The sequence below is a fragment of the Marmota marmota genome, unplaced genomic scaffold (assembly GCF_001458135.2).
Source record: "Marmota marmota marmota unplaced genomic scaffold, marMar, whole genome shotgun sequence".
Lineage (NCBI taxonomy): Eukaryota > Metazoa > Chordata > Mammalia > Rodentia > Sciuridae > Marmota > Marmota marmota.
This window is the reverse complement of record NW_026000254.1, coordinates 1,110,211-1,135,901: the sequence shown is the minus strand read 5'-3', so window position 1 is coordinate 1,135,901 and position 25,691 is coordinate 1,110,211. Positions and strand designations below refer to the sequence as shown.

Here is a 25,691-nt window from a genome sequence, read left to right as displayed (position 1 = left end):
AGGAATGGCAGGGTCAGCAGTTAAGAAGAGCAACAATAAACAGCTCTGAATTAGATCTAGCATTAAAGAGCAAGTGTCAACTGTGCCATTTACAGTATTAATAACCACAACAAAATGAATGGTGGGAGCAGATATGTATAAATGTAAACTAAATAGTTATAAAAGATATTATAATTAGAGTTAAGAGGAAAGAAAATGAGTAAGAAGGCAAAAGAAAATTCAAAATATTCAAAAAGTGAACAGAGGGAAAGCAGAATAGAGGTAGCAAGTGATGGCTATAAAAAAGTAGTTTAAAAAAACTAAATAGAGAAAGAGAATTTGACTTTTCGGGGGTGGGGGGAGGGAGGAAGGGTAACAAGAAAGACAAAAATAAAAGCAATAACAAACAAAAAAGCAAACCAAAACAAATGAAAAAAACCTAATCTTCCAAAAACAAAGAGAAAATAATGAACTGTTGAACAAAAATAATAAAAATGGAAGTGTATATATATCCATATATGATTCAGTGCAGCAAAAGTGCATACATGTGCATGCACGCGGGTGTGCGTGCGCATACGCACGTGTGCGCACACACACACAGAAAAATATTTCACAAACAATGAGGGGATCGTCTCCTCTGAGGTGGTCAAGGATGGATGTTCCCTGCCTATGCCATTCTGTGCTACTTTCTATTTCTTGTTGGCCTGCATATCCTTTATAATAAGGGCTGTGTTTTTAAAACCTGTCTTCTCTTTTGGTGATCTGCCAGCTGGCACGGCCTGGAGTTGAATCTTGTTGTAATAGCTCTCAACTTCCCTTCTCACCTGTATAAGGCTGAACAAAATGTGAAGTACTGACAATTCTGTCAATTAATGATCTCCTGAATATTTGTAATCTTTTTACAGTCACTGGTTCCATGCTTATTTTCCCCCCTTGTTTTCCCTTTTAAGCCTAGCTTCCTAGGAGCTCCCCCTTTGTCCCGCATTTCTTAGTGTTCAGCCAGAATTTAAATATCTTAACCCAGAAGGGCTTCTATTCTGTGCTGATGGTTCTGTTTTGAGCTTAGAGATCCATTCATATATCATGCTATTTTCTAGTATGACCCAGCTTTTAATTTCATCCAAGATCCATCATGCCTATTCTTTGCATGGCCTTGTTCCTTAAGTCAGTGGTGTGTATGTGGTTTGGGCCATCTAGTCTCTGCTATATATGGGATGCTTTTCTAGTCAACCCATGAGACATGCGGAGAATTTGTCAAACCCACTGTGGCTATCTCACTTCTCAGATCTCAGGCTAATGGAGTCCCTGCTTCTAAAGTTCTAAATCAAGAGAGTTCTTTCATCAGCTGCAAAGTTAATTTTTTTTCATCCTGTCCTCTCTTGGTAGAAATGATGGACAACAGATCTGAGCAAGGGTGATATGAACAGCCCTGTGCAAAAAGGCTACAGATTACACAGTTTTTGACTTGAATTTCATTTCATTTTCCTGAGTAAACACTTATCAATTTGTTGCATGCCTTTAAACAAATTCTGGAATGCTAAAATATATATTTTAAAATTTTATCCAATTTTATTTCTTTTAAGGGAACCTACTCATTTTGTCATTATAGAAGTCAGAAATTATTTTCAGCAAATAGGAAGCAAAGTATCTGACTACTATACTTTCTTTAAATTAATTCATTTATTCAAATATTTAGATGGGTTACAAATCATGCTCTACATTGTCTTCATGTAACATTTCCCAAAGAATTTTGTCAGAGAACCCATTTTTATTCTATTTTTTTTCCTTTAGTTTATATCTGACACTAGAGTCCATTTTGATATAATTACACAAGCATGGAATATATCTTATTCTAATTAGGACCCAAGTCTTGTGGATGTACATTATGTTGAGGATGAACACAATGAGATTCACTGTGGTGTATTCATATATGTACATGGGAACGTTATGTCAGATTCATTCCACTGTTTTTCCTTTTCCTATTCCCCTCCCTTCCCTTCATTCCCCTTTGTTTAATCCACTGAATTAATCCCATGTGTGCTAGCTTCCACATATCACAGAAATCATTCATCATTTGGATTTTTCACTTAGCATGATAGTCTCTAGATCCATCCATTTATTGGCAAATGTCATAAAGTCATTTTTTTTATGGCTGAGTTATACTCTGTTGTGTATATATATCACAATTTCTTTATCCATTCATCTGTTGAAGGGCACCTAGTTTGGCTCCATAACTTGCCAAGTGTGACTTGTGCTACTATAAACATTGATGTGGCTTTATCATTTGTAGTATGCAGATTTAAAATCCTTTGGGTATATACTGAGGAGGGGGATAGCTAGGTCAAATGGTAGTTCCATTCCTAGTTTTTTGAGGAATCTCCATACTGCTTTCCAGAGTGGTTGCACCAAGTTGCAGTCACACCAATGATGCATGAGTGTACCCCTTTCCTCACATCCTAGCCAACATATATTGTTACTTGTATTCTTGGTAATGGCCATTCTGGTTGGAGTGAGATGAAATCTCAGTGTAGTTTTTGTTTTTGCTTTGTTGGGGGAGAGGGTACCGGGGTTTGAACTCAGGGGCACTTGACCACTAAGCCACATCCCCAGCCCTATTTTGTATTGTATTTAGAGATAGGGTCTCACTGAGTTGCTTAGTACCTTGCTTTTGCTGAGGATGGCTTTGAACTCACAATCCTCCTGCCTCAGCCTCCTGAGCTACTAGGATTACAGACTTGCACCACTGTGCCCAGCTTCAGTGTGGTTTTAATTGGCATTTCTCTAATTGCTAGAGATGTTGAACACTTTTTTCATATATTTATTGACCGTTCATATTTCTTCATTTGACAAGTATCTATTTGGTTCCTTTGCCCAGTTATTGATTGGGTTGTTTTTAATGGTGTTAAGTTTTTTGAGTTCTTTGTATACCCTGGAAATTAACACCCTGTCTGAGGTGTAGATAGCAAAGATATTTTCCCCCATTTTATAGGCTCTCTCTTCATACTCAGTGAACCCATTTTTATAGAACACATCTTAAGTGGCACTGCCTTAAAACATGCGCGCGCGCGCGCACACACACACACACACACACAAATACACACCACTACTGTCTTCCTTTTCTATCCATAACTACAGTTGTTCTGTGGGACACATGAGTGGATGCATGGTATTGTAATCTAATGTTATCCACAGTGTACATGCATATTTAACTCATAACATTAGCACTGTGCTAAACTGCAGAATAGAGTTAATATAACAGGCATCACACTGCTATGTTTAGAAAGACACTTGCAACATTGGCCCTTGATTGGTGTGTGTGAACTTGGTTTTCCTCTGTTACCTAAACTGGGAAATTGTTCACTTTGAGGGTAATAATTTGGGGGTACAAATATCAAAATAATGTTATTTATACTGAATACCTGTTTTGCATTGGGATGTCAGGAAATTTGGGTATTTGCCTCTAATACCACTCACTAATGAAAACCTTGGGCACGAAATCCCTGATGGGCATCTTGTTAAGCAAAATAAACTAGATTCAAAAAGTTAAGATTCGTATGTTTTCTGTCCTATGTAGAAAATAGAACAGCTGGGCAGAAACTTGCATACCTGTTCCTGCTTTTTTTGTTGTTGAAGAAAGGAGAATGCTCATGTTGGCCCTTTACAAAAGAAGAGAGAGTATAAGGAAGTTTGTACATAATTTTCTCAAGACTTTTGTCTTTCCCCTAATCCTACTGTGTATCTTTTCATGGAAAACAAAACCTTAGCCATGAATACAACTATACATTGACACCTGTGAGAACTTCTATCTAATCACAGAATATGTGGGTAATATTAGAGGGATGCTGGAAGATAATCATATTACATATATTGTCTTAATCCTCAAAACAACTCTGTTAAGGTGGGTAGCTATCAATGTTTTCTCTTATTGATATGGAGACTAAGATTAGTGAGGTTAAGCAACTTCCCTAGGATCTTACTTAATATACGAGAGAATCCAAACCTGTGTGACTCCAAAGTCTTAGCTTTTTACTACATACTGCATTGCATCCTTATACCACAAATTGCATCTGCAGTGATAGTCAAGTTGTGGAACCAGGCTAAGTGTCAACAGATGAATGGATGAAAAAATGTGGTATATATACACAATTGAGTTTTATTCATCCTTAAGAACAAAGTTATGTCATTTGCAGGAAGATTTATGGGACTGGAGAGCATCTTGTTAAGCGAAATAAACCAGATTCAAAAAGTTAAGATTCGTATGTTTTCTATCCTATGTAGAAAATAGAACAGCTGGGCATGGTGGTGCACTCCTGTAATCCCAGCAGTTTAGGATGCTGAAACAGGAGAATCTTGAATTCAAAGCCAGCCTCAGCAACAGCGAGGTGCTAAGCAACTCATTGAGATTCTGTCTCTAAATGAAACATAAAATCGGGCTGGGGATATGGCTCAGTGGCCAAGTGCCCCTGAGTTCAGTCCCTAGTACCACATCACCACCCTCAAAAAAAGAAAATAGAACAAAAGGGGGGAAAATAATCTTATGAAAATAGAAGGAAGACTGGTAGTATAGATCAAAGAGATAAGGGGAGGAAGGAAGAACAAGGGGAGATACTGGGGAAAGAATTTGATCAATTTATGTTACGTGCATGTTTGAATATACCATAGTGAAACCCACTATACTATATAATTATTATGCACCAATAGTTTTTTTTTTTTTAATTTGTATCTGTAGTGGGTTGGGAGGAGTGAATCATCAAGGGTGATAGTGGTCTGGGAATGTTTCATGCAGGAGGGTAGGATATGGGTTGATCTTAAGGATAAATGGTCAGGATTAAAATAAAGTGGTGTAGGGGCTCGGGTTGTGGCTCAGCGGTAGAGCACTCACCTAGCATGTGTGAGGCCCTGGGTTTAAACCTCAGCACCACATAAAAATAAATAAATAAAATGAAGGTATTGTGTCCAACTACAACTAAAAAATATTTTTTAAAAATAAAATTAAGTGGATTAGGAAAGAATATTTTGAGTAGGTAAATCTGCATGCTATTAAGGCATGCAAACAATAAAATACAAGATTTATTTGGGAGAAAGACTACATTGGGCGAAATGGAGTGTTGACACCAGAAAGGTTTTCTTCCATACTTAAAAAAAAAAAAAAAAAACTTTGACAGCTGCCACTATATGTCCATTCTAGTGTTTGGTAATAAGATAATTTGTCTGATTTAACATAAAATTATATATTTAAATTTAATAAGTGAGATGTATTTATTTAAGAATAATAAATGACAGGGTCTGGGAATGTGGCTCAGTAGTACAGCACTTGCTTAGCAAGCATGAGGACCTGGGTTCAACCCAGCACAGCCAAAGAAGAAGAAGAAGAAATTAAAAAAAATGAAGTAATATATTTGTTCAAAAAGTCAAGCATGATTTCCAAAGGACATTGCCATGTACACAATTTGAGAACCACTGTTAGCATAAAGGTACTATTCCCCCTACCCCCGAGCATACAAGTAGAATACTGAAAACCACATTTAACTAATGCTAATCTGGTGGCAGTGTGAAGAATATATTGACTAGAACCAGGAAGTGAGTTCATTTACATCATTGTAATCATAGTACAACATACATGAAATGATTAAGAGTTTAGAGAATTATGGAAATGAAACTAGAAGAGATGTTATATAGGATGAATTGCTATACTGTAGTGGTGGAGTAGATATGTGTGTGGGTGTTTAGGAGATCTAAAGGATCTCTGTCTGGGTTATTTGAAGAAAATTTGGTATCTTTAACAGAAATGTGACATATTGGTGAAGTGTCATATCCAGGACCATGAGAATTTTGATTCTAGGTATATTGAATTATTCCTTAAATTCCAGGTAGGAGTTGGGTGTGAGCTTGGAATTGCAGAGAGAAATCCGGGTTTCAGATTAGAAATAGAAACATTTGCAGTAGGTTAATAATCATCAAAACTATCTGAGTATAGGCATTGTCTTAGGAGAAGTTCTAAAAAAAAGCAACAAAGATTGAACTCTTGATTTATTCATTTCATCAATAAGAAATGAATATTAAAGAGTACCTTTGGAGTTCATAAGTAATGTTGCTACCACCTACCATAAACTATTTGCAGAAAACTTGTTTTTACTGTGCATTGATCAGGTATTTCCTGGCTTTTAAAGTTTAAGTGGTCTTTTATAGTATGATATGAATAGTAAAATCAATAAATAAATTTCCTACCATATGGAAAGCATAGCTAGACACCAAATAACATTCAGATAGAATTTTTTTCTTATATAATAATGGTTCTTGGTGTGTGTGTGTGTTTGCAGATGTATGTATAGAGATTTCATTTGCCTATTTAGGAGTGGTATTACCCCAGCTCTTTCCACTTAAATACTTGTTTTGATTTATTAGTTTTTCCTATACATGTTGGCTATTGTGCTCCAAGTGCAGTAGCTATCACTGACAGCCAATCTAGTTGTATATGGGAAGAATTCCTATATTGTATTTTCTTTTAGTACAGAAATGGTCTTAAAATTTTTTAAGAAAAAAAAGATCATAACAAATGTGTAGGAAATGCTCATGTGCTTGCTTAATTAAACCCATGGTTATCTCATTCATTCATTCATTCATTCATTTGGTACTGGGGATTGAACCCAGGTGCACTTAACTGCTGTGCTCCATCTCCACCCCTTTTTAAATTTTTTTCAACTATTAATGTTTTTTTTTTTAATTTGTAGTTGTAGATGGACAGAATGCCTTTATTTTATTTGTTTATTTTTATGTGGTGCTCGGGTTGAACCCAGTACCTCATGCATGCTAGGTAAGCGCTCTTACACTTACACTTGCAGGCCCCGCCCAATTTTATTTTCTGTTTTCAAAAAACAAAAATGATACACAATATGCACTACTCCACACTTTCTTTCACTTATCAATTTATCTTGGTGACCTTTCCATATTAGACCCAGTGTTATATTTTTGTCTTTTTAACTAGTAAGTAGTCAATCTGCATTGACAATAAAATGCATTTTGATCATTGTACACAATTGCAGCACAACTTTTCATTTCTCTGGCTGTACACGATATAGCATCACTAAGTTTTTGAGAAAAGGTCTTGTTAGGTTGCTGAGTCTGGCCTTAAACTTGCAATTCTCCTGCCTCAGCCTTCTGAGTCTCTGGGATTATAGGTGTGCACCACTGGGCCTGGACCTAGAAATATTATTGCCCTGAAATTTCTCAACTTCTTAAAATTGATTTTGGACTCACTCTATAAGCCATTGGCTTGCAAATCACTCAAAGCAGTTGGAACTCTATGAATCTTTTCTATGAGGATGATTTAGTAAGCATGAATAATATTACTAAATTATGAAGACTTAGTGTGATGTTCACATTAGGAAACTGCACTGATGCAGTCATCTGTAATTGATTTATTTCATTTATTTGAACATCTTATACTCCAGAACTGATGTGGTTCATTAAAACATCTTTGTCCTCATTTCTGCTATTCTAGATATTCTTTTAAAATTTTAATCATAAACAGAAATATTGGCAAAAATGAAATGTGATTCTAGTTTTCTGAAGCTTGTTGAAAGTCAGTATGGTATATTGAAAAGATATATTTTTCTTTCCCAGGCTTTAGAGTTCTGAGGCCTACCTCTGCTGGGTATTGCTTAGAAAAACTTAGGCTTTTCACTTAACTTCATCAGGGTCTATTTTCCCCATTATAAAACAAGTTGCTTTGGCTATACATTTAAGATTCCTTAATTTTTTTTCCTGGTAATGAGGAGTGAACCCAGGGTGCTTTACCACTGATATACATACCCACTTGCTATCTTCCTTCCTCACCCTCCTGAGTAAGTGGGATTGGATCATAGGGCATGTGACACCGTGCACAGCTTAGTTTTTGTTTGTTTTATGGTGCTGGGAATCTAATCCAGGGCCTGAGGCATGCCAGACAAGTACTCTACCACTGAGCTATATCCCCAGCTCTTAAGGTTCCTTTTTTAAATTTTTTTATTTGGGGTGGGGGGTACTGGGGATTGATATCAGGGGCACTCTACCACTGAGCCACATCCCCAGCCGTATTTTGTATTTTATTTACAGAAAGGGTCTCACTGAGTTGCTTACTGCCTCAGTGTTGCTGAGGCTGGCTTTGAATTCGTGATCCTTCTGTCTCAGTCTCCTTAGCTGCTGGAATTATAGGTGTGTGCCAATGTACCTGTCAAGGTTCATTTTTTAATGTTATGTGATTCTCCTCCTTCTCCTCTTCAACCCTTCCCCTATTCAATGGGTTGAAATCAGGGCCTGGCACATGTTAGCAAGCATTCTCCCACTGAGCTATACTCCTAGCTCTGTGATTCTTTTTTAACTCTTCTACCTGAGGAAGTATCTACCTGAGGAAGCTGATAAAAAGATTAAAGTTTAAAGGAGATTCTTTTTATTATACTTGAAGTACACTTAAGGTAATCTTCTAATTCAGGATCTAAACAATAAGAAATTTTGGAGAGTGAAAAGGGGTATTGTTAGTGAATTACTGCAGGACAACATGTTTAAATCAGAACTGTCTCAGGTAAACTAAAATGTCTGTTCATTCGGTATGTTCCACGTATTGTTCTGTTAAGTGCATTTTTGGCCAAAGAAGTTATCTATATTAATCGTAATTCCTTTACATGGTTTCCCTGTTTTATCTTATAGATCCACTATGTGTAGAGAGTAATACAGCATCGTGCCAGCAATCTCCAGCCAGTAAAAAAGGGATGTTCACAGATGACTTACATAAGCTGGTGGATGACTGGACAAAGGAAACAGTGGGAAATTCTCTTATTAAGCCAAGTTTAAACCAACTTAAACAGAGTCAACAAAAATTAGAGGCAGAAAACTGGAACAAGGCATATGAAGTAAGTTTTTTATACTTAATCCTCTTTATTTATGAGAACTAAAATTATAAATGTGGATATACTTAGGCCTATGATTATAGATACTGTGAAAAAGAGATATGACTTGAAAACATAGATACTTTTAACCTTGTCTAGATTTTTCATATCTTTGAGCAAATTATCTTTTAGATCAAGGGTCAGCAAGCTTTTATAAGGGGAATAGCTAGATATTTTAGGTTTTGCAAGCCATGCTGTTCCAATAAGTCCAGTTTGTTGTAGTGCGAAAACAGCATTATACAACATGTAAAAAATGGGTTTGGCTTTTTCCATTAAATTGTGCTGTATGAAAAGCAGTGGCAGGCCACACTTTGCTGATCCTTTTAGGCTATTCTATGTTAAAATCAATCAAATAAACATCAAAAAAGAAAGCATCTGGAATGAGTGTTAATTCAATCTGGTGCCACAAGAAGAGTTTGCATTTTGAGGGCAAGCTATCCTATGTTGCATGTCAATATTCTTAAAGCTCATTAAGTTAACTATCTTTGTCTAGTATTAGAATTAATTTTAAAGCTGCTTAAGCTAAAATATTATAAGAGGTTTGTTGAGTTTATGGAATGGAAACCCAGTGGCTTAGGTGTACATGCAATTAAAATGGAGAAATATGTCTATAATGTATTCTGCAGTGGGAAGAATACATGCTTATAAAAGAGCATATATAGTATAATTTATTAAAAAATCATACACATTTGATACGTTTACATGCATAGAAAAATATGAAAACCCATGAGGAATATGCTAGATGGTGGAATATTGGCCTTATTTTATTTTGAATTTTTCTGTTTGAATTTTTAAGGTAACTTTTTTTTTCAAAATAATTGAATCTGTTAAAATATGAATGAAGGCTTAGAATCTCATCCCTCATAATTAAAAGAGATATATGTGGGTGTTATGTTTGTGTACATGCATATGTGTGCATATATAATCATTAAACAGTTCAGTAAAGAAAGTATGAAAATGTATTTATTGTTAATTTTGAAAAAACTATTTTAAAATCCTTTATTTTACAAACTAGTAGGCAATGTATTGCTTGTGGGCTCTGTGTTTTCATCTTATTCCTGGCTCCTGTTGACACACAGATAGTATCACCATTATAAAATTTGTAAGCCTTTAGAAGCAAATTTCAAGACATAAATGCATTTGTACTGCCAGTGAGAGACCCTCTGAATACGTTGTAAATGGAGGCTTTTTATTACTTATAAAATAATACTTACCATAGAAAAGTACAAGTTTTAAAATATCATCATCATATCTTACCACCTAGAAATAGTTGTCATCAACTTTAAAACATCATTTCAGATTTCTTTCTGTCTAAATATGGATGCATGGAAACAACTTTATAAAAAATGTGATCATACTGTTGGGGTTGGGGTCATAGCTAAGTGGTAGAGTGCTTTCCTACCACATGTGAGGCACTGGGATTCATACTCAGCACCACATAAAAAGAAATAAATAAAATAAAGTTATTGTATCCATCTACAACTAAAAATATTTTTAAAAATGTGATCAGACAGTATATGCTGTTTTGAAGCATAACCATTAAATTTACTTTAACAGAAGGAAAACACTGATATAAACAAGGGATGGCTGATCAATGGTTTTTCACCTCAAAAGATGTTGTCATTCATTTTATTTTTTTAAATTTCTTTTTTATTACACAATACCTTTATTTTCTTTATTTATTTTTATGTGGTGCTGAGGATCAAAACCAGGGCCCCCATACATCCTAGGCAAGTGCTCTACCACTGAGCCACAACCCCAGCCCCTCATTTTTTTTACCTTTATTTTATTTATTTATTTTTATGTGATGCTAATAATTGAACCCAGCGCCTCGCACATGCTAGGCGAGCACTCTACTGCTGAGCCACAACCCCAGCCCCTGTCATTCATTTTTGAGTTAAACTAATACCCTTTACCCTGAGTTGAAAGTTTCTCAGTTGAAAGTTTTGTTTTAGATTGATAATTCAGTTTATAAGATCTAAGCATGAGACTGATAAGAGAATTGCTTACATCCAATAGAATTATTATTTCCATGTGCATGAGATTTCTGTAATCTCTATACATGTGAATTAGTCACAATACAATATAAGAAGAATCAGGCAGGAATATATTTCTTAATACTGCCAAAAATATAATTATTTCATTGTCTTCTATAACAAAAATATCAGATTTTAAGATAGTGAATAGAGGGGCTGGGGTTGTAGTGCAGTGGTAGAGCACCTGCCTAACATGTGTGAGGCACTGGGTTCAATTCTCAGCACCACATATAAATAAATAAAATAAAGGTCCATTGATGACTAAAAAAATATTTTTTAAAAAAGATAGTGAATAGAAGTGGGTAGGAAGACGAAATTTATTGAGCACCCACTATATGCTAGGTTTTTCTTCTATATTATATTAACCATGCTCCTGTCTCCAAAGAATTATATAGTAAGATGGACTATTCTCGCCTATAGCACTATATGAAGTCATGCTAAGGACTGACAAAAGGAAGTAAGAATTGAAGGATAGTGGTAACATGAGGAAAGGAGGAAACTGTGAATGGGAATTTAGTATGGGCCTTGCAGTTAGTTGGAACTGTGTTCCAATCACCACTTCACTATTAACATGCTTAGTGCTGTTGCTTGGAGTTACCAGTTTTGAGATTCTGTTTCCTCATCTGAAAATGCCTACCCTGCAAAAGCCGGGCAGTTAAGAAGATGAACCGAAATAAGGTATGTAACTATGCTTAGCATGAAGAAAAGTTGCTCCCCAAAATGGTACCACTCCAAGTATTAACAGGAGTAGTAAGCCAAAAAGAATAGGAAGGAATATAGATTGATAAAAGCATATAAACAAATAAACTGATCTTTTGTTTTTACTTTTGTTTTTTCTTAGAATACTCCATCTACTATGGGCTACACATCAACATGGATTTCTTCTCTGTCCCAAATTCGTGGAGCTGTCCCAACCTCCTTGCCCCAAGGACTGCCACTCCCTTCATTTCCTGGGCCATTATCATCATATGGAATGCCCCATGTTTGTCAGTATAATGCTGTGGGGGGTGCAGGGTATCCAGTACAGTGGGTAGGAATTTCAGGGACAACACAACAGTCTATAGTAATTCCTACCCAATCTGGGGGACTGTTTCAGCCGGGGATGAATTTGCAGGCATTTCCAGCTCCACCAGTGCAGAATCCTGCTACAATCCCTCCTGGTCCCAAGTGAATCAGAGTAGATGATGAAGAAAAGGGAGATTTTTTTCAGAATTATTTTCAGGACACCTAAGATATAAAAGTTTCTTCTCCTTGGGTTCTGCCATATTTTCCCTCATTTGAGTTTACTTTCAACTGTATTTTTTGTTGTTCCAATGTGGTATTTGATATAGCTCATCATTCTGTAGAAATGTGCAATGTGCACATAGTACACTGCACACAGAAATGTTTTTCACTTCAATCCTATCCTCTTTGATACTTGATTTTTAAAAAAAAAAAATACCGTTCAGAATGCTTTAATAAGCTCAGCCTGAGCATTACCATTTCCAGGACACTTTCCACGCATTGCTGAGAAGCCCCCATTTTTTACTGCTGCTATCTGCAGCTGGATATCTTACTTTAAAATGTATAAAAATTACCTAGATTGATTATCCCCAAGCATGGGTGAAGTGAGACCCTCCAATAGCCAGAGTCTTGTGGGTTTCTTCACGTGTTTATCTTAGGTTTACCTTTCACAGAAGGCAGGGTAACTTGCTGCAGGAAATTTTTTGGTATTTAAATTTATGATAACTTTATCAACCAGTACAGAACATGAGCCCTTTTTAATGTGATTTTCTTCCCGTCATCACAGCAGTAGGAGTGAAGCCTTGTTTTGAGTGAGGCGGAGGGAAAGGAAAAAACAGAACTGTAACAGTTCCTAGATTCTACAGATATTATAGCTGCTTTAGGATTTTGGTAATAATTCAAAGCAGCTATCTCTTTGTTTCTCATGTGCACACTATATTGGTTTTGAGCATCTGAGAGGCATTGGTTTGGCTTGCATTCTTTCGCAAGGGATATATTGCAGCTGATATGAATCTCATTTAGGGAGAATCCTTGTATTCCTAACAGGGGATTCAAGGTACACCTCTATCGATCCATTCTTCTGAAGAGAAATTACTTGACACAGTAGGTTTTGTAGGTTTTGAGACTTACACATGAAACACTGGCTTTACAGGGTTCTAAGAGATGTGGGGTATACACTGTCCTGCAGTGAGATAATAGACCCTAGAAGAATACTATTTAAGTTGCCCTTAGATTTTTTGGATTCCATTTTTAGTTGTTATAATTTCTTATTAGTATCTATAGCGTCTTAGATGATTTTAGATCTTAGATGAGTTTGGCAGCCTCTTTAGAATCTGAGAGAGATCACTGTCAAGTTGCACTTTACTGGGTTTTATCCAGTTTTAGGAGGAAGGGAGGCAATGTCAAAATGTACACCTTTGGTTTTTAAGAAGGTTAAATATAATAATTTTAAAGGCTGGTCACAGGGTTACCTAATGCTCAGTCTGTGAAACCCAAATAAAATTCTTAAATGGTATTTTCAACTCCCAATTATACATGTTCAAACTATTTACCTTCCACTCCAAAGATTTCAAGGTCATTTCTAGTACATCTTTACCTAATTAGGAGTTCCGTCTACTGGTAAACATTCAAAAATTTCCCTCAAGATCTCTGTTAAGATTTTCCACCATAATCCTCTAAAAATTGTACCCCATGGGCTTGCCAGGTAATGAGAAAAACAATGGGTGTACGTCTCTCTCTCTCTCTTTTTTTTTTTTTTTGGGACAGTCTACTTTGTAACATTTAGTATCCTTTATAAAATATAAATGTGTCTTATTTGGTTACCTGAGGATCACACCCACTACCACAAAGATTCTGTCACTATTACTTGGGGCATCTAGGGCAGCATTTTAAGAATTGCTGTTGATAAGAGTGAGTTTCTTTTCATTAAACATCCTGTTTTGGATAAGCATGTTTTATGAAACGATTTCTTTCCAAATCTTACGTACAGAGTCTACAAATTTCTTCTACAGTATTGGTTTGCAATTTGAAGTGATTTTAGGACATTAGTGCACTGCAAATGCTTATACTGCAGTGTTTTCCATTTATACAAAAACAATTCTCCTAAAGTCCATAATTCTTTAAAACTATTTGTGTTTTATTATAAAAGTTGGCTTTGTGTAATTACATTGAGACATACAACCTATGAAGTGAAAGTACTATAGATTTTAAGACCTCTTCTTCTCTAGTTCTCTTTTTAAACAATGTACCCCAGGATTTAAAAAAAAAAAAAAAGATCCGTGGATGACATGTACAATTACATTTATTAATGGCTGCTCTATATCATATGTCCTGCATTTTTGTCACCACCTCTGTTTTATGTATAATTCATCATTCTTGTTTGCCTGCAGACTTTTGCAGTGCCTTGTAATATTTAGAATCTTTTCAGGTTTTGCTGGAAAGAAATGTAGTCTTCTAAAGTTTGAAGATGGTGAATAGTGTACTGCTGTCTCCATGCTGACTGCAGTAGCTGGATTAACATATATGTTATATATACGTTGTGTATATATAATGTGAGTGTAAATTTAAAACTACAGAAAAAAGTGAGTTTGTGCAGAAATGAAGAAAACAATGTTATTCACATCGCTGTGGGTTTTTATTTACTATTTCCCATTACTTAAATGAGATTATAGTCACTTTGACTGTAAATATTGGCTAATTTTCTATCTAGGGGTTTTGCATTGTTTCATAATTTTACTAAGTCATATAATAGTGCTGTTTTCATCCTTGCCTGAGGTACTTTTCCTTCCTAGAAATAATTAATTCTTGAGGTAAATCTCAGAAATTCCCTTCTTACTTAACAAAGAGCCTACTATATAAAAAAAGGCCTTCTACTCATTTCCAAAAACACACAAACCTATCCTTTTCATTTTCTTTCTTGTAGAAGAGAAAAAGGTTGTGCTTAACCATCGTGCTTGTAAAGTTTATTTGGGAGGATAGTCTGTATGTCCAGCCACCATGTTTACTTCTCAAAGTGCAAGTCTGATGAACAGTACTGTATCTCCATATGTGGCAATGTGAGTATTTCATCATGAAGTACCTGCTGCTATGTTTGTGAAGTTGGGTGTAAGATCATAAGAATATGAAACCAGTATTGGTGTAAATCTAAAGTAAATAACCCTATGTATATTTGTAGCAGTCTTGAATCTCTATTTAAGGTAATTTGCTGTAATATAACAAATATCCATTCTGTTTTTCATCCCTTCCTTGTCAGTTTTATATCAAGCATGAAATCTCATGGTTTGACAGCAAAATTATCTGTGAAAGTTTAAAAGGCACTTTTCCGCTGTGATTTTTGGATTGAGTTTAGAGTGTTATGCACAGTATGATGGATGCATCATCTTAGAACCCCAAATTTAATTCTAATCCAGTTACTTTTGTTTATCTACCTCGTTTCAGTGCTGTTTTGGGTGCACAAGTAAACACTGCCTGTGAAACTTGCATTTTTGCCTTGATTCTCAGTATTCTTTCAGATTATAAATCTGGCTTGCCTCTTTGTCCCAGCACTAACCATGAGTTTGAGATGAGAGAGATCATCACTCAGCCACCAATCTGTGTTTAAGTGATGAGAGCCATGTGCCTATGTGAAATAAGCTTAGGGGATTTGGGGATGGAGAGCAGAAAACTAAATCTAAATGGTGATGATATAGGACTTAGTTGTAGGAATTAGTTTAAAAATAAACAAATGGTTTAAAAGTACCTAAATTAGTCCAGTGCCTGTAACTTTGCATTTTTACTAGAGATGCATTTCTCGTCTCTGTGCCTAAAGGGCTATGGGTTGAAATTGCTTTAACTACCACAGTGAAATATTTGACAAATCCTACAGCAATGACCTGTCATTTAACGTATTAGTGTACTGCCAAGTATTTGCGTGATATTTTGTTACTTTACAATGGTTGAATGCATTTGAGTTGAATTATAATTGGTGGTAAGGGTTGTATATAACTATCCAATCTCTAAAGTTTATGGAGGCATTGACTTTATTCCTTGCTGTATTTTCTGAGTGATAAAAATGATGCATTCCTTCTTCCCCAAAAAACTCAGCAAATGTTTGTAACCAGATTTTCCTTGTTTCACATGTTTACTGTGTAACACTACAGCATATTTAATATTAGTAAAAACTGTAATTTCAGTCATCATGCATAACTACATTCCTGAGGTATATTTACCATCAGTTTGAGATTTCAGTTACTTCATCTTCTGTTTGGTTCAGAAAAACTTGGGCCATGAGGTGGTATGCAGGCCATTTTTTAGAATAGATTATTTTTTGAATCTGTTATTTTATTGGGGATTTGTTTTCTCTCCCCATGTTTAGAAGACGAACTAGAAAAGGGTGTGTGTGTGCACAGAAAAGGCCTTTGATTTGGTGAATGTAATTTCTAGGATTCAAATTTTTTAAAATCCAGATTATAAAATGGTAACACTCAAACTTGGTAAGATCCTTTAAAGTGGAATAAGTATGAAATTTTTATGGAGCCAAGTGCTTTCAAGTCACCCTGGAAATAGTCTTTTTATGAGAAGGATGAACACAAACATTGGTCAGGAACATTGACAACCAACATATGAAAAGGCCTGGGGTAGTAACTAGGTTACACTAAAGTTATTTTCAAGTGAGATAGCTGGAAAAGTGTGCAAACCACCAGCTCCAATTCTAGAAGGTTTTCTTTTAATTAAAAAAAAAAAAAACTCAAATAGAAAGGCTAAAAGTCAAGCAAGAAGGGAAGATAGAAACTCGGCTCTGAGAAAAAAAAAAAATGTGCCAGTGTAAAATAAACTTCTAAATGTGTACTTGTCATCCTTCTAGTTTTTTAAGTTGTATTTCTTTTTCCACTATAACTTAAGGTTTGAGGTTGAGATTTGTGGTCCAGAACATACCCTCAGCAGATATAGTGACTAATCGGAAAGTGCAGTTGTTCAAGGTCTGTCATGCTCAATCACTTAAAGCTGTAATTTGTTTGATATGAATATTAAGCATGTAGACCTAGTGCAGCATGGGAGCCACTCAGGAAGTTTATGCAATTAATAAACTTTCATGCATAATTTACTATGAAGTATGCAGAATTTCAGCCACTTCTCTACACTTAACATTTAGTTGTATTTGTGAATTCTCCTTTCTTAATTGGGGAATGTAGCATTATATAGAATGTTGTTAGACTTAATTTTAATCCTTTATGACATTAACTTTTTTTTGGGGGTAAACCAAGTGATCTGCCTTTCAGCAGTTGTCTGACTTTGGTTCTTTGAAACTGTGATTTTTATTTCATTTGTACCCAACCATTGTTAAGTATTTTGTTTTGTTTCCTGGAAATTTTGTTTTGAAACAGAAAATAAAGGCTGTGTTAAATGAGTATGTTATCTTATTAAAATGCTGTCATAATCACTGCTATTACCTGGTTTAAAATGATTATTTATCAAATATAATTTAGCAGATTTAGGAAATTAAATCCTACGGATTATTCTGGCCTAAAACCAAACAAAACTAAGCCATGTGTTACATTTTGATTTACAGGTCCAACAGATTTCCAGTTTGACTCCTCTACACTTGAAAATGAATCATAATTGTAACCTACTGTGAAATTTTTAACACACGATAGTCTGTAAGATAGGTCTATTACTATCTCCACTTTACAGAGAAAATTTGAGGATCAGGATGATTATAAAGAGTTTACTAGGGTCACATAGCTAGTAAATTATGAATCCTAAATCCAAACCTAGGTCTGCTTTACTCTGCAGCTCATGGGGGAAAATTCCAGGCCATATTGACTATCATATGTACTGTCTGCATAATAGTCCAAATATATCTAGAAAAAATTCATCATTTTGATTTATATGTATACTTTTTACATATCATACGTGAAACTGAACCCAGTGCTTCTTTCATAATCTCCCAGGTACACAAACTTATGAAGGAGTATTTCCTTTCATATTATGGTTCTCCTTAGAAAAATGTACATTTGGAAATTTCCCTCCCTCACTTCTCATTCATCAGTCTGCAATGACTTGTCATTTGACTGTGTCAAATCACATGCTTATTTGATAATTATATATAAGTATGTATATGCATATGCAAAGAGCCCTAAAGGAAGAGTAATAGGCCTGTCAGAAATATTCAAGTTTCAGGGTGTGGTGGCACATGTCTGTAGTTCCATCTATTTAGAAGGCTGAGGCAGGAGGCTTTCTGGAATTCTATGCCAGCCTGGGCAACACAGTGAAAACTTGTCTCAGAAAAAATAATAGAGGGCCAGGGTCATGGCTCAGTGGTAACATTTGCCTAGCATGTGTGAGGCACTGGGTTCAATCTTCAGCACCACATAAAATAAATAAAGTAAAGGTATTGTGTCCATCTACAACTAAAAATAATATTTTAAAAATAAATAGAGGCTGAGTCAGGAGGATCACAAGTTTCAGGCCAGCCTCAGCAATTTAGTGAGATCATGTCTCAAAACATAAAAAGGATTGTGTTAAAGTCCCCCTGGATTCAATCCCCAGGAAAGAAAAAAAAAGAGTAAGGAGAGATATGGGGGAGAAGAAAAGAAAATAGAAAGGAAGGAGGTAGGAGGAGAGATTCAAAACTAGATGAGTTTTAAATACTTCTCAAATTGAGAGTTTTTAATAACTTCTCAATTTTTGACCAGTGACTCGGAGGCATTTTACCTTAGGTGAACCCTAATGGGAGGCAACAAGGTACCTAGTGGAACAAGCTGTGGTTTTGTGACTCACAGACCCTTTGACACTCCATTTTCTTATTTGTAATATGAGTGGTTATATTAATTGACATGAAAAAGCAGTTAACTCTGCCCCTAATTTGCTAATTGTGCTTATTATTCAATATTGATCGTGGCTTTCACACTAAACTTGCACTTGGGAGGTCAAACTGGTTTGGAAATAGCCCATTATGTTGTCCAGGTTGGCCTTGAACTCCTTGGCTCAAGAGATCCTCCCAGTAGTTGGTACCAAAAGTACTTGTGACCTTGCCTCACTTGGCCCTGATTCATTTCAGTTAATATGTATAACATTTGGAGTCCAATAGACCTGGATTTGTATTCTAACTTGTTAACTTGGGGATACTGCTTAATTTATAAGTTTCAGTTTCCTTCTCTAAAGAAGATTACTGTCTCAGTGGCATTGTATTGAGAATGAATGAATAAACATAAATGGCTTAACATCATGCCTGCTACACAGTATGCTACTGAAATTAATAGTAACAACTACTCAAGGAACCTTATATATCATTATTTTAAAAGAGGAGAAAATAGAGGCGACAGAACAATTTGATTGTATTAGTCTGTTTTGTGCTGCTATAACAAAATTATCGGCACTGCATACTTAATAAAAGAGGTTCATTTACCTAACATTTTTGCATAGTGAAAGTCCAAGATTGATTGGGTAGCCCTATCTGTTCAGACTATGGTAAGCCCTCCCCAACCTGCCCTGCAACCCCAGCTACATTCATAACATGGCAAAGAAGCTGGAAGGGAAATTATTGGGTGAAGAAGGGGCCACGTATGTATGGTAGCTTCATCCTGCAAGACAAAGAATATACTCCCATGAGAAAAGCATCAATCCCTTCAGAAGGGCTGTACTCCCATCTTCTAATTAGCACCTACCAGTCCCCACCATTCAAAGATTCTACCAACTCCCAATACTGCCACATTGGGACCAAGCTTCCAGCACATGAAACTTTGGGGGACACTCAAACTATAGCATTCAACCCCTGGCCCCCAAGATTAATGCCCCTCATAATGTAAAATATATTCATTCCATGTAAACAGTACCAAAGTTTAATTTCATTCTGACATCAATTTCAAAGTTTCATCTAAGACAAGGGAAATCACTTGTGAGCCTGTAAAGTCAAAAACAAGATATCAGAATTGGGGTGTAGCTCAGTATAGAGCATTTGCCTAGCTAGCAAGATTGAGGTCCTGGGGTCAGTGCCCATTTCTGCAAAATATATAAACTACTTCCAAGACACAATGACAAGGATAGGATAAAAATTCCTATTCCAAAAAGGAGGAATGGGGAAGTAGGAAGGAGTAATGGTCCCAAAGCAAGAGTAAAACCCAGCAGGACAGACAATAAATCCTAAAACTCACGCCTGGCATCCTATATACATTATGGAAGGAGGTAGGTCCCCAAGACCTTGGGTAACCCTGCTTCCTTGGCTTTGCTAAGTTGCAGTATGCATGGCTGTGATGCAACTGGTACTGGTGGTTTTCCCACACAGGCATTGTGTGCTGCTGGTGACACTAACTTTCTGGGGTCTCAAGTGGCAGTCCCACTCCCACAGCTCTAGGCATTCTAGTGGAGAATCTATAGCAGTTGAGTCCCTGCCACTGGCCTCTGCCTTGTCCACTAGATTCCCTTTGAAATCTTGGTAGAAGCCACAGTGACCACATAGTGCTATTCCTGTTTCAGCATCAATGTAGATACCACTAAGGTTAGCCACTTGCTTCCTTTGGAGCAGTGGCAAAAGTTATGCCTGGGCCTGCTTAACCATGGCTGCAGGGTCTATGGAGCACTCCACTAGAAAGCAGGGAGCAGAATGCCATGGTATCCCTGGGCAGCAAGCCTGTGGAGATCACACTGTGCCTGTTTCCCAAAAATATCCTGCCCTTTTACACATCTGGGCCTGTGATGAGAAAGGGCAGCCTCAAAGATTTCTGAGATGTCCTTGAGGCCTTTTTCCCATTGTCTTGAATATTAGCACCTGGCTCCCTGTGCTACTCTTTAGAAAGCGGTTGTTCATTCCCACCCTCATTTGTTTCCCTGAACATTTTTTCCAGGCTATAAATTTTCCATATAGTCTTATTATAATTCTCACTGAAAATGGCCAATAATAACCATGCAGCAGCCTGTATACTTTGTTGTTCAGCTAACTCTTCTGCCAAAGATTCAATTTCACCACTCTTAAATTTAGCCTTCCACAAAGTCATAGGCATAGAGACACTTTGGCTAAGGTTTTCTCTGCAAGTTTGACATGTACGTCCTTTTTTTCAAATTTAAATAGAATATTACTTATTTTCATCAGCATTCTTGTCGTAATCACATTTCTAATCTCTAAAATGTTTTAGCTCCTTTCTTCTTGTCTTCTGAGCCCTTCCCAGAATCACCCATAATACTCTTGGCATTGTAGTCTCTTTCTAGTCAGTTCTTCCAATCTTTTCCAACCTCTGTTTGTTACCCAGCCTCAAGGCAGCTTCTATATTTTCAAGTTTTATGATAGCAACTACCCCAACTCCTTGGTATCAGTTTTCTGTATTAGTCCATTTTGTGTTGCTATAACAAAATAACTAACATTGGGTAATTTATTTAATACCAGGGTATAAAATAAACCCTCAAAAATGAGGAAAGACTAATAATAGATGCACTATAATTTTCTTATGAAGCATAATTTTTCTCTCTATAATCACCTCCCTTTCTAACAAAGATAATCAGAATAAGACTGATTTGTTTTCAAAATAATTTTTAGTTTCAATAAAATGAACCTGATTATTTATGTAAGTTCAGCAAGAATTATGATTATCTTTAAATTTGTGTTGCTGAAACTTTTTATAAGGAATCTCACATTAAGACTTTTAAAGGACTCTTAAGACTAAGAAGCCAAGACAAGGAGTCATCATCAAATTTCACTTGGGTGAATTCCTGTCCACTGAGATTCCCCTAAATAGTCTGCAATTATTGGGCCTGACAGGAAGTGACATTATTTAGCCACCTATAAGACAACCACATGAACCATATATTCAAGGTACCAAGCCAGTTTTTCCAACTGGGGTTTGATTGGCTCTGTAATATTCACCTCAGTTCCTTAAAGCCATCTGGTCATATCTGAAAATATGACATTCTAGTCAAATCCTTCGTAATATAGCCAGTGTTTCTGATTGTGTCCTATTTTAAAGAACAATTTTTATTGAACTAATGAAAAAAGACTAAATTGCCATAAACACCTGTAATCCCAGCAACTCAGGATGCAGGAGGATTACAAGTTTGAGAGCAACCTCAAGGACTTAGCAAGACCCGGTCTAAAAGCATAAAAAAAGTGCTGGGGAGGTGACTCAGTGGTTAAGCAACTCTGCCTTCAATCTCTGGTACCAAAAACAAAAAACGATATTACTATAAAAATAAAAATATTCACAAATAGTTTCTGAATGGATTGCAGAGGTGTTAAAGTAAATGTTCCCATTGTTGTTCGAAAAAGTGTCTACCATAAGTTGCTGTAAAGCATAGAAAGCATAAAAGGGAAAAAAAATGCTTCCTATACATCTGGGAAACAAAACACTAAAGAAAAAAAAATTCAAAAATTATCCTCATTAGCTCATTCAGTCTTATGTATTAATTCTTGTTCTGTTTGATCTTGGTTAGCAGTTTCATGGTGCTATCAGCTTCTTCATCACAATTATGGGAATTCTTATCCCGACCAGGATATTAAAGTTATTAGAAACCTGTATTTGTCAGTCTTTTCCATTATCTCCTTGAAGAAGAAACAATTTTGGATTACAGCTGATTGTAAATGCTGTAATAGAAGAAATAAAACAATAAAGGTGCCAGGTATAGTAGTGCACACTTATTGTCCGAGCAAATCAGGAGGTTGAGTCTGGAGGACCCCAGGTTTGAGGCCAGTCTCAGCAACTAAGCAAGGCCCTAACAAACTTAGCAAGACCCTGTCTCAAAATAAAAAATAAAAAGGGCTAGGGATGGGGCTGGGGATGTGGCTCAAGCGGTAGCATGCTCGCCTGGCATGCGTGCGGCCTGGGTTCGATCCTCAGCACCACAAAGATGTTGTGTCCGCCGAAAACTAAAAAAAAAAAAAAAAAAAAAAAAAAAAAAAAAAAAATTAAAATTCTCTCTCTCTCTCTCTCTCTCTAAAAAAAAGGGGCTAGGGATGTAACTCAGTAGTGAAGCACCCCTGGTTTTAATCCTTGGTACAAAAATAAAACTAAAAAGGGCCAGGGATGTAGCACCACTGGGTTTAATCCTCATTATATTAAAACAACAACAACAATAAATGTCTGTGAATGGCCATAGTAATGAATCTTATGATAGTTCATTAGAATGAGCAATTAACAAGGATGTTTGGTTATTTCTGAGACATGCAACACTTTAACATAATGACCAAAATTATGACTGATAACATGAAATTTGTAATATCATATAATTTTAAGGATAGTCCTATCAATAGCATACCCATAAATATAAATGAAAAAGACTGAGTATCTTACTATTTAACAGTGTTTCCTATATAATTTGTAATATTGAATAAGCCTAATTAGTTTAAACCCTCTCTCTTTTTCACTCATATACACACACACACATACATACACACAAGATGATAGACATACTCTTTGGACATTTCAGGGATTCAACTGGAAAACCCTAAAATTGATTTTAGGTTAAAAAATCAACTTATAATTTGATTTTGATAAGTTTTAAAAAAAAATACTTCAGAAGGCTTAAAACAAATATAATCTTGGTTATCTGTTAAATAAAAACAACAAAGGCTGGGGATATAATTCAGTTGGTAGAATGCTTGCCTTGGAGGCAACAAGGCCCTGGGTTCTAATCCCTAGCACCACAAAAAAGAAATTTTTTAAAGATTTTATTTTAGTTGGGCACAGTGGTGCCAGCCTCAACAACTTAGTAAGACCTTGTCTCAATATAAAAACAAAATATTAAAGAAGACTGGGGATGTAGCTCCATGGTAAAGTACTCCTGGGTTCAAATTCCCAGTACAAAAAAAGTTTTTTTTCTATTCTCACTCCGTTTTGAATTTTACAAAAATAAAACATTTAAAAGTAAATACAAAATATTATTTAGTTGTGAGCAAACTTCAACTCTTTCAATATTGAGAATACTTGCTTTTTTAAGCAATCAAAGGCTTAAAAGACAAAATCTAACTTCAGAAATTATAGAACACAAAATCTTTGTTTCATAAACTAGTAATTTAAAAGGAAAGAAAAATAACTGCACACTCTCAGACCAAGAAAATTTAGTCATTTTAACAGAGGTGACTAGATTCTACCTTTGCATCAGTGTACTTTAATATTAAACTAATTTGAAGATATTCTAATAAAATCTTACAAATTTATCCCATCTCAGCCAGATCTGATCTCACAAGATATTTCTACAGAACTTTTATAAGGTTTTGGAAATACCCATTAGCTGGGTGCAGTTTGACACACACCTGTAATCCCAGCAACTCTGGAGAAAGGCAAATAGGTCACAAGTTTGAGGCCAAAATGGGAAACTTAGCAAGATGCTGTTTCAAAATATAAAATAAAAAGGCTGGTGATGTAGCTCACTGGTAGATCATGCCTGGGTTCATCCCCAGTACTGGAAAAATTAATTAAATGAAATACCCAGTAACTTTTTTGTTGTTGTTAACAAAAATAAAGCGAAATAAGCCAATCCTAAAAAAAAAAAAAAAAAAAAAAAAAAAAAAGTTGAACATTTTCGCTGATATGTGGTAGTAAACCTCAATAAAGGCCAGTGGGGGAAGAAAAGTTTAGTACATTAGACAAAAGGGAATGAATGGAAGGGAGGGGATAGATGAATAGGAAAGACAGTAGAATACATCTAAGGATTTTCCTATGTATACATATGAAAATACCTAAGTGAACCCTACCAGCATGCCCACAAAAGAATGGGATCCTAATTAGAACAAGAGATATCCTATGCTTATATAACATTATCAAAATTGATTCTACTATTGTGTATAACTAAGACTAAAATAAAATTTTAAAAAAACCTTCATCTTTCCTTATGAAACCCATATTATTTTCCTTACATAGAGTTGCTTTCTTTAAAATTTCTTGTAGTTACAAATATTAATTATAATTTTAACCCTAAGTAACCTTAATTTCTCATGAAAACTGGCAAATACTGTGAACTACTTTATGTCATTCACTATAACATAATTCCTAGAAATGATTTTTCATTTTTATTAACAGACCTAAATATATTTACCATATAAAAGAACAAGATGTCAAAGTATATGAAGTTAAACTTAATACTTGATGCAGTGGCACATGCCAGCAATCCCAGCCACTTAGGAGGTTGAGACAGGAGGATTGCAAGTTTGAGGCCAGCCTTAGCAATTTAACAAGACCTTGTCTCAAAATAAAAAAATAAAAAGCTCTGGGGATGTAGCTCAGTGGTAAAGTGCCCCTACATTCAAGCTCTAATACCAAAATTTTAAAAAAAGTTAAACTTATGCTTAGTAATTATCTCAACATTTATGAGTCATTAAACAAAATTAATATTTTACTTTACTTTTATTGTTGTCAAGTCAGGCACACATTGAAAATATCACAGAAATAAAGAAACTAAAAGTTAAACATCATTCTTCCTCGTCACTTTTCCCTTTTTCTTTTTTCTAATAGTATTCTCTCTCTTAAGTTTTTCTTATTTCCAAATGATAACTATCATGTTCTAAAAAAGATATACATACATCTCAAATGCACAGAGAAATAATAAAAGTTTTTCCAAGAAAGATTTAGGGTATGACAAGTGAGACACAGAGGATTCAAAATGAATGTCCAGGCAATATAAATTTAGAGGAATTCAACATAGGATTCACAAAGAAGTATGCAGATGGTCCTAGGATAAGATTCAGAAACATAACTGTAATTTGGCCATGGAAAACTGCATCCTTTGTTTCCTCAGTAATTTTTCATCCTCTGACCACTACATAGAAAATAGGGGCTTGAAGGACAAG

At 35.6% G+C, this 25,691-nt stretch overlaps 1 protein-coding gene across 1 annotated transcript in view; it reads left to right on the top strand.

The window, feature by feature from the left end:
- The window catches only part of Wnk3 (WNK lysine deficient protein kinase 3), a 116,837-nt gene extending 100,150 nt beyond the window's left edge, over positions 1–16,687 (top strand). Inside the window, exons 20-21 of the mRNA XM_048796655.1 lie at positions 8,665–8,867; positions 11,781–16,687. Coding sequence (XP_048652612.1) covers positions 8,665–8,867; positions 11,781–12,110 — 533 coding nt within the window. The 3' untranslated portion in view covers positions 12,111–16,687. The remainder of the gene's footprint in view (positions 1–8,664; positions 8,868–11,780) is intronic.
- Positions 16,688–25,691: the final 9,004 nt, after the last annotated feature.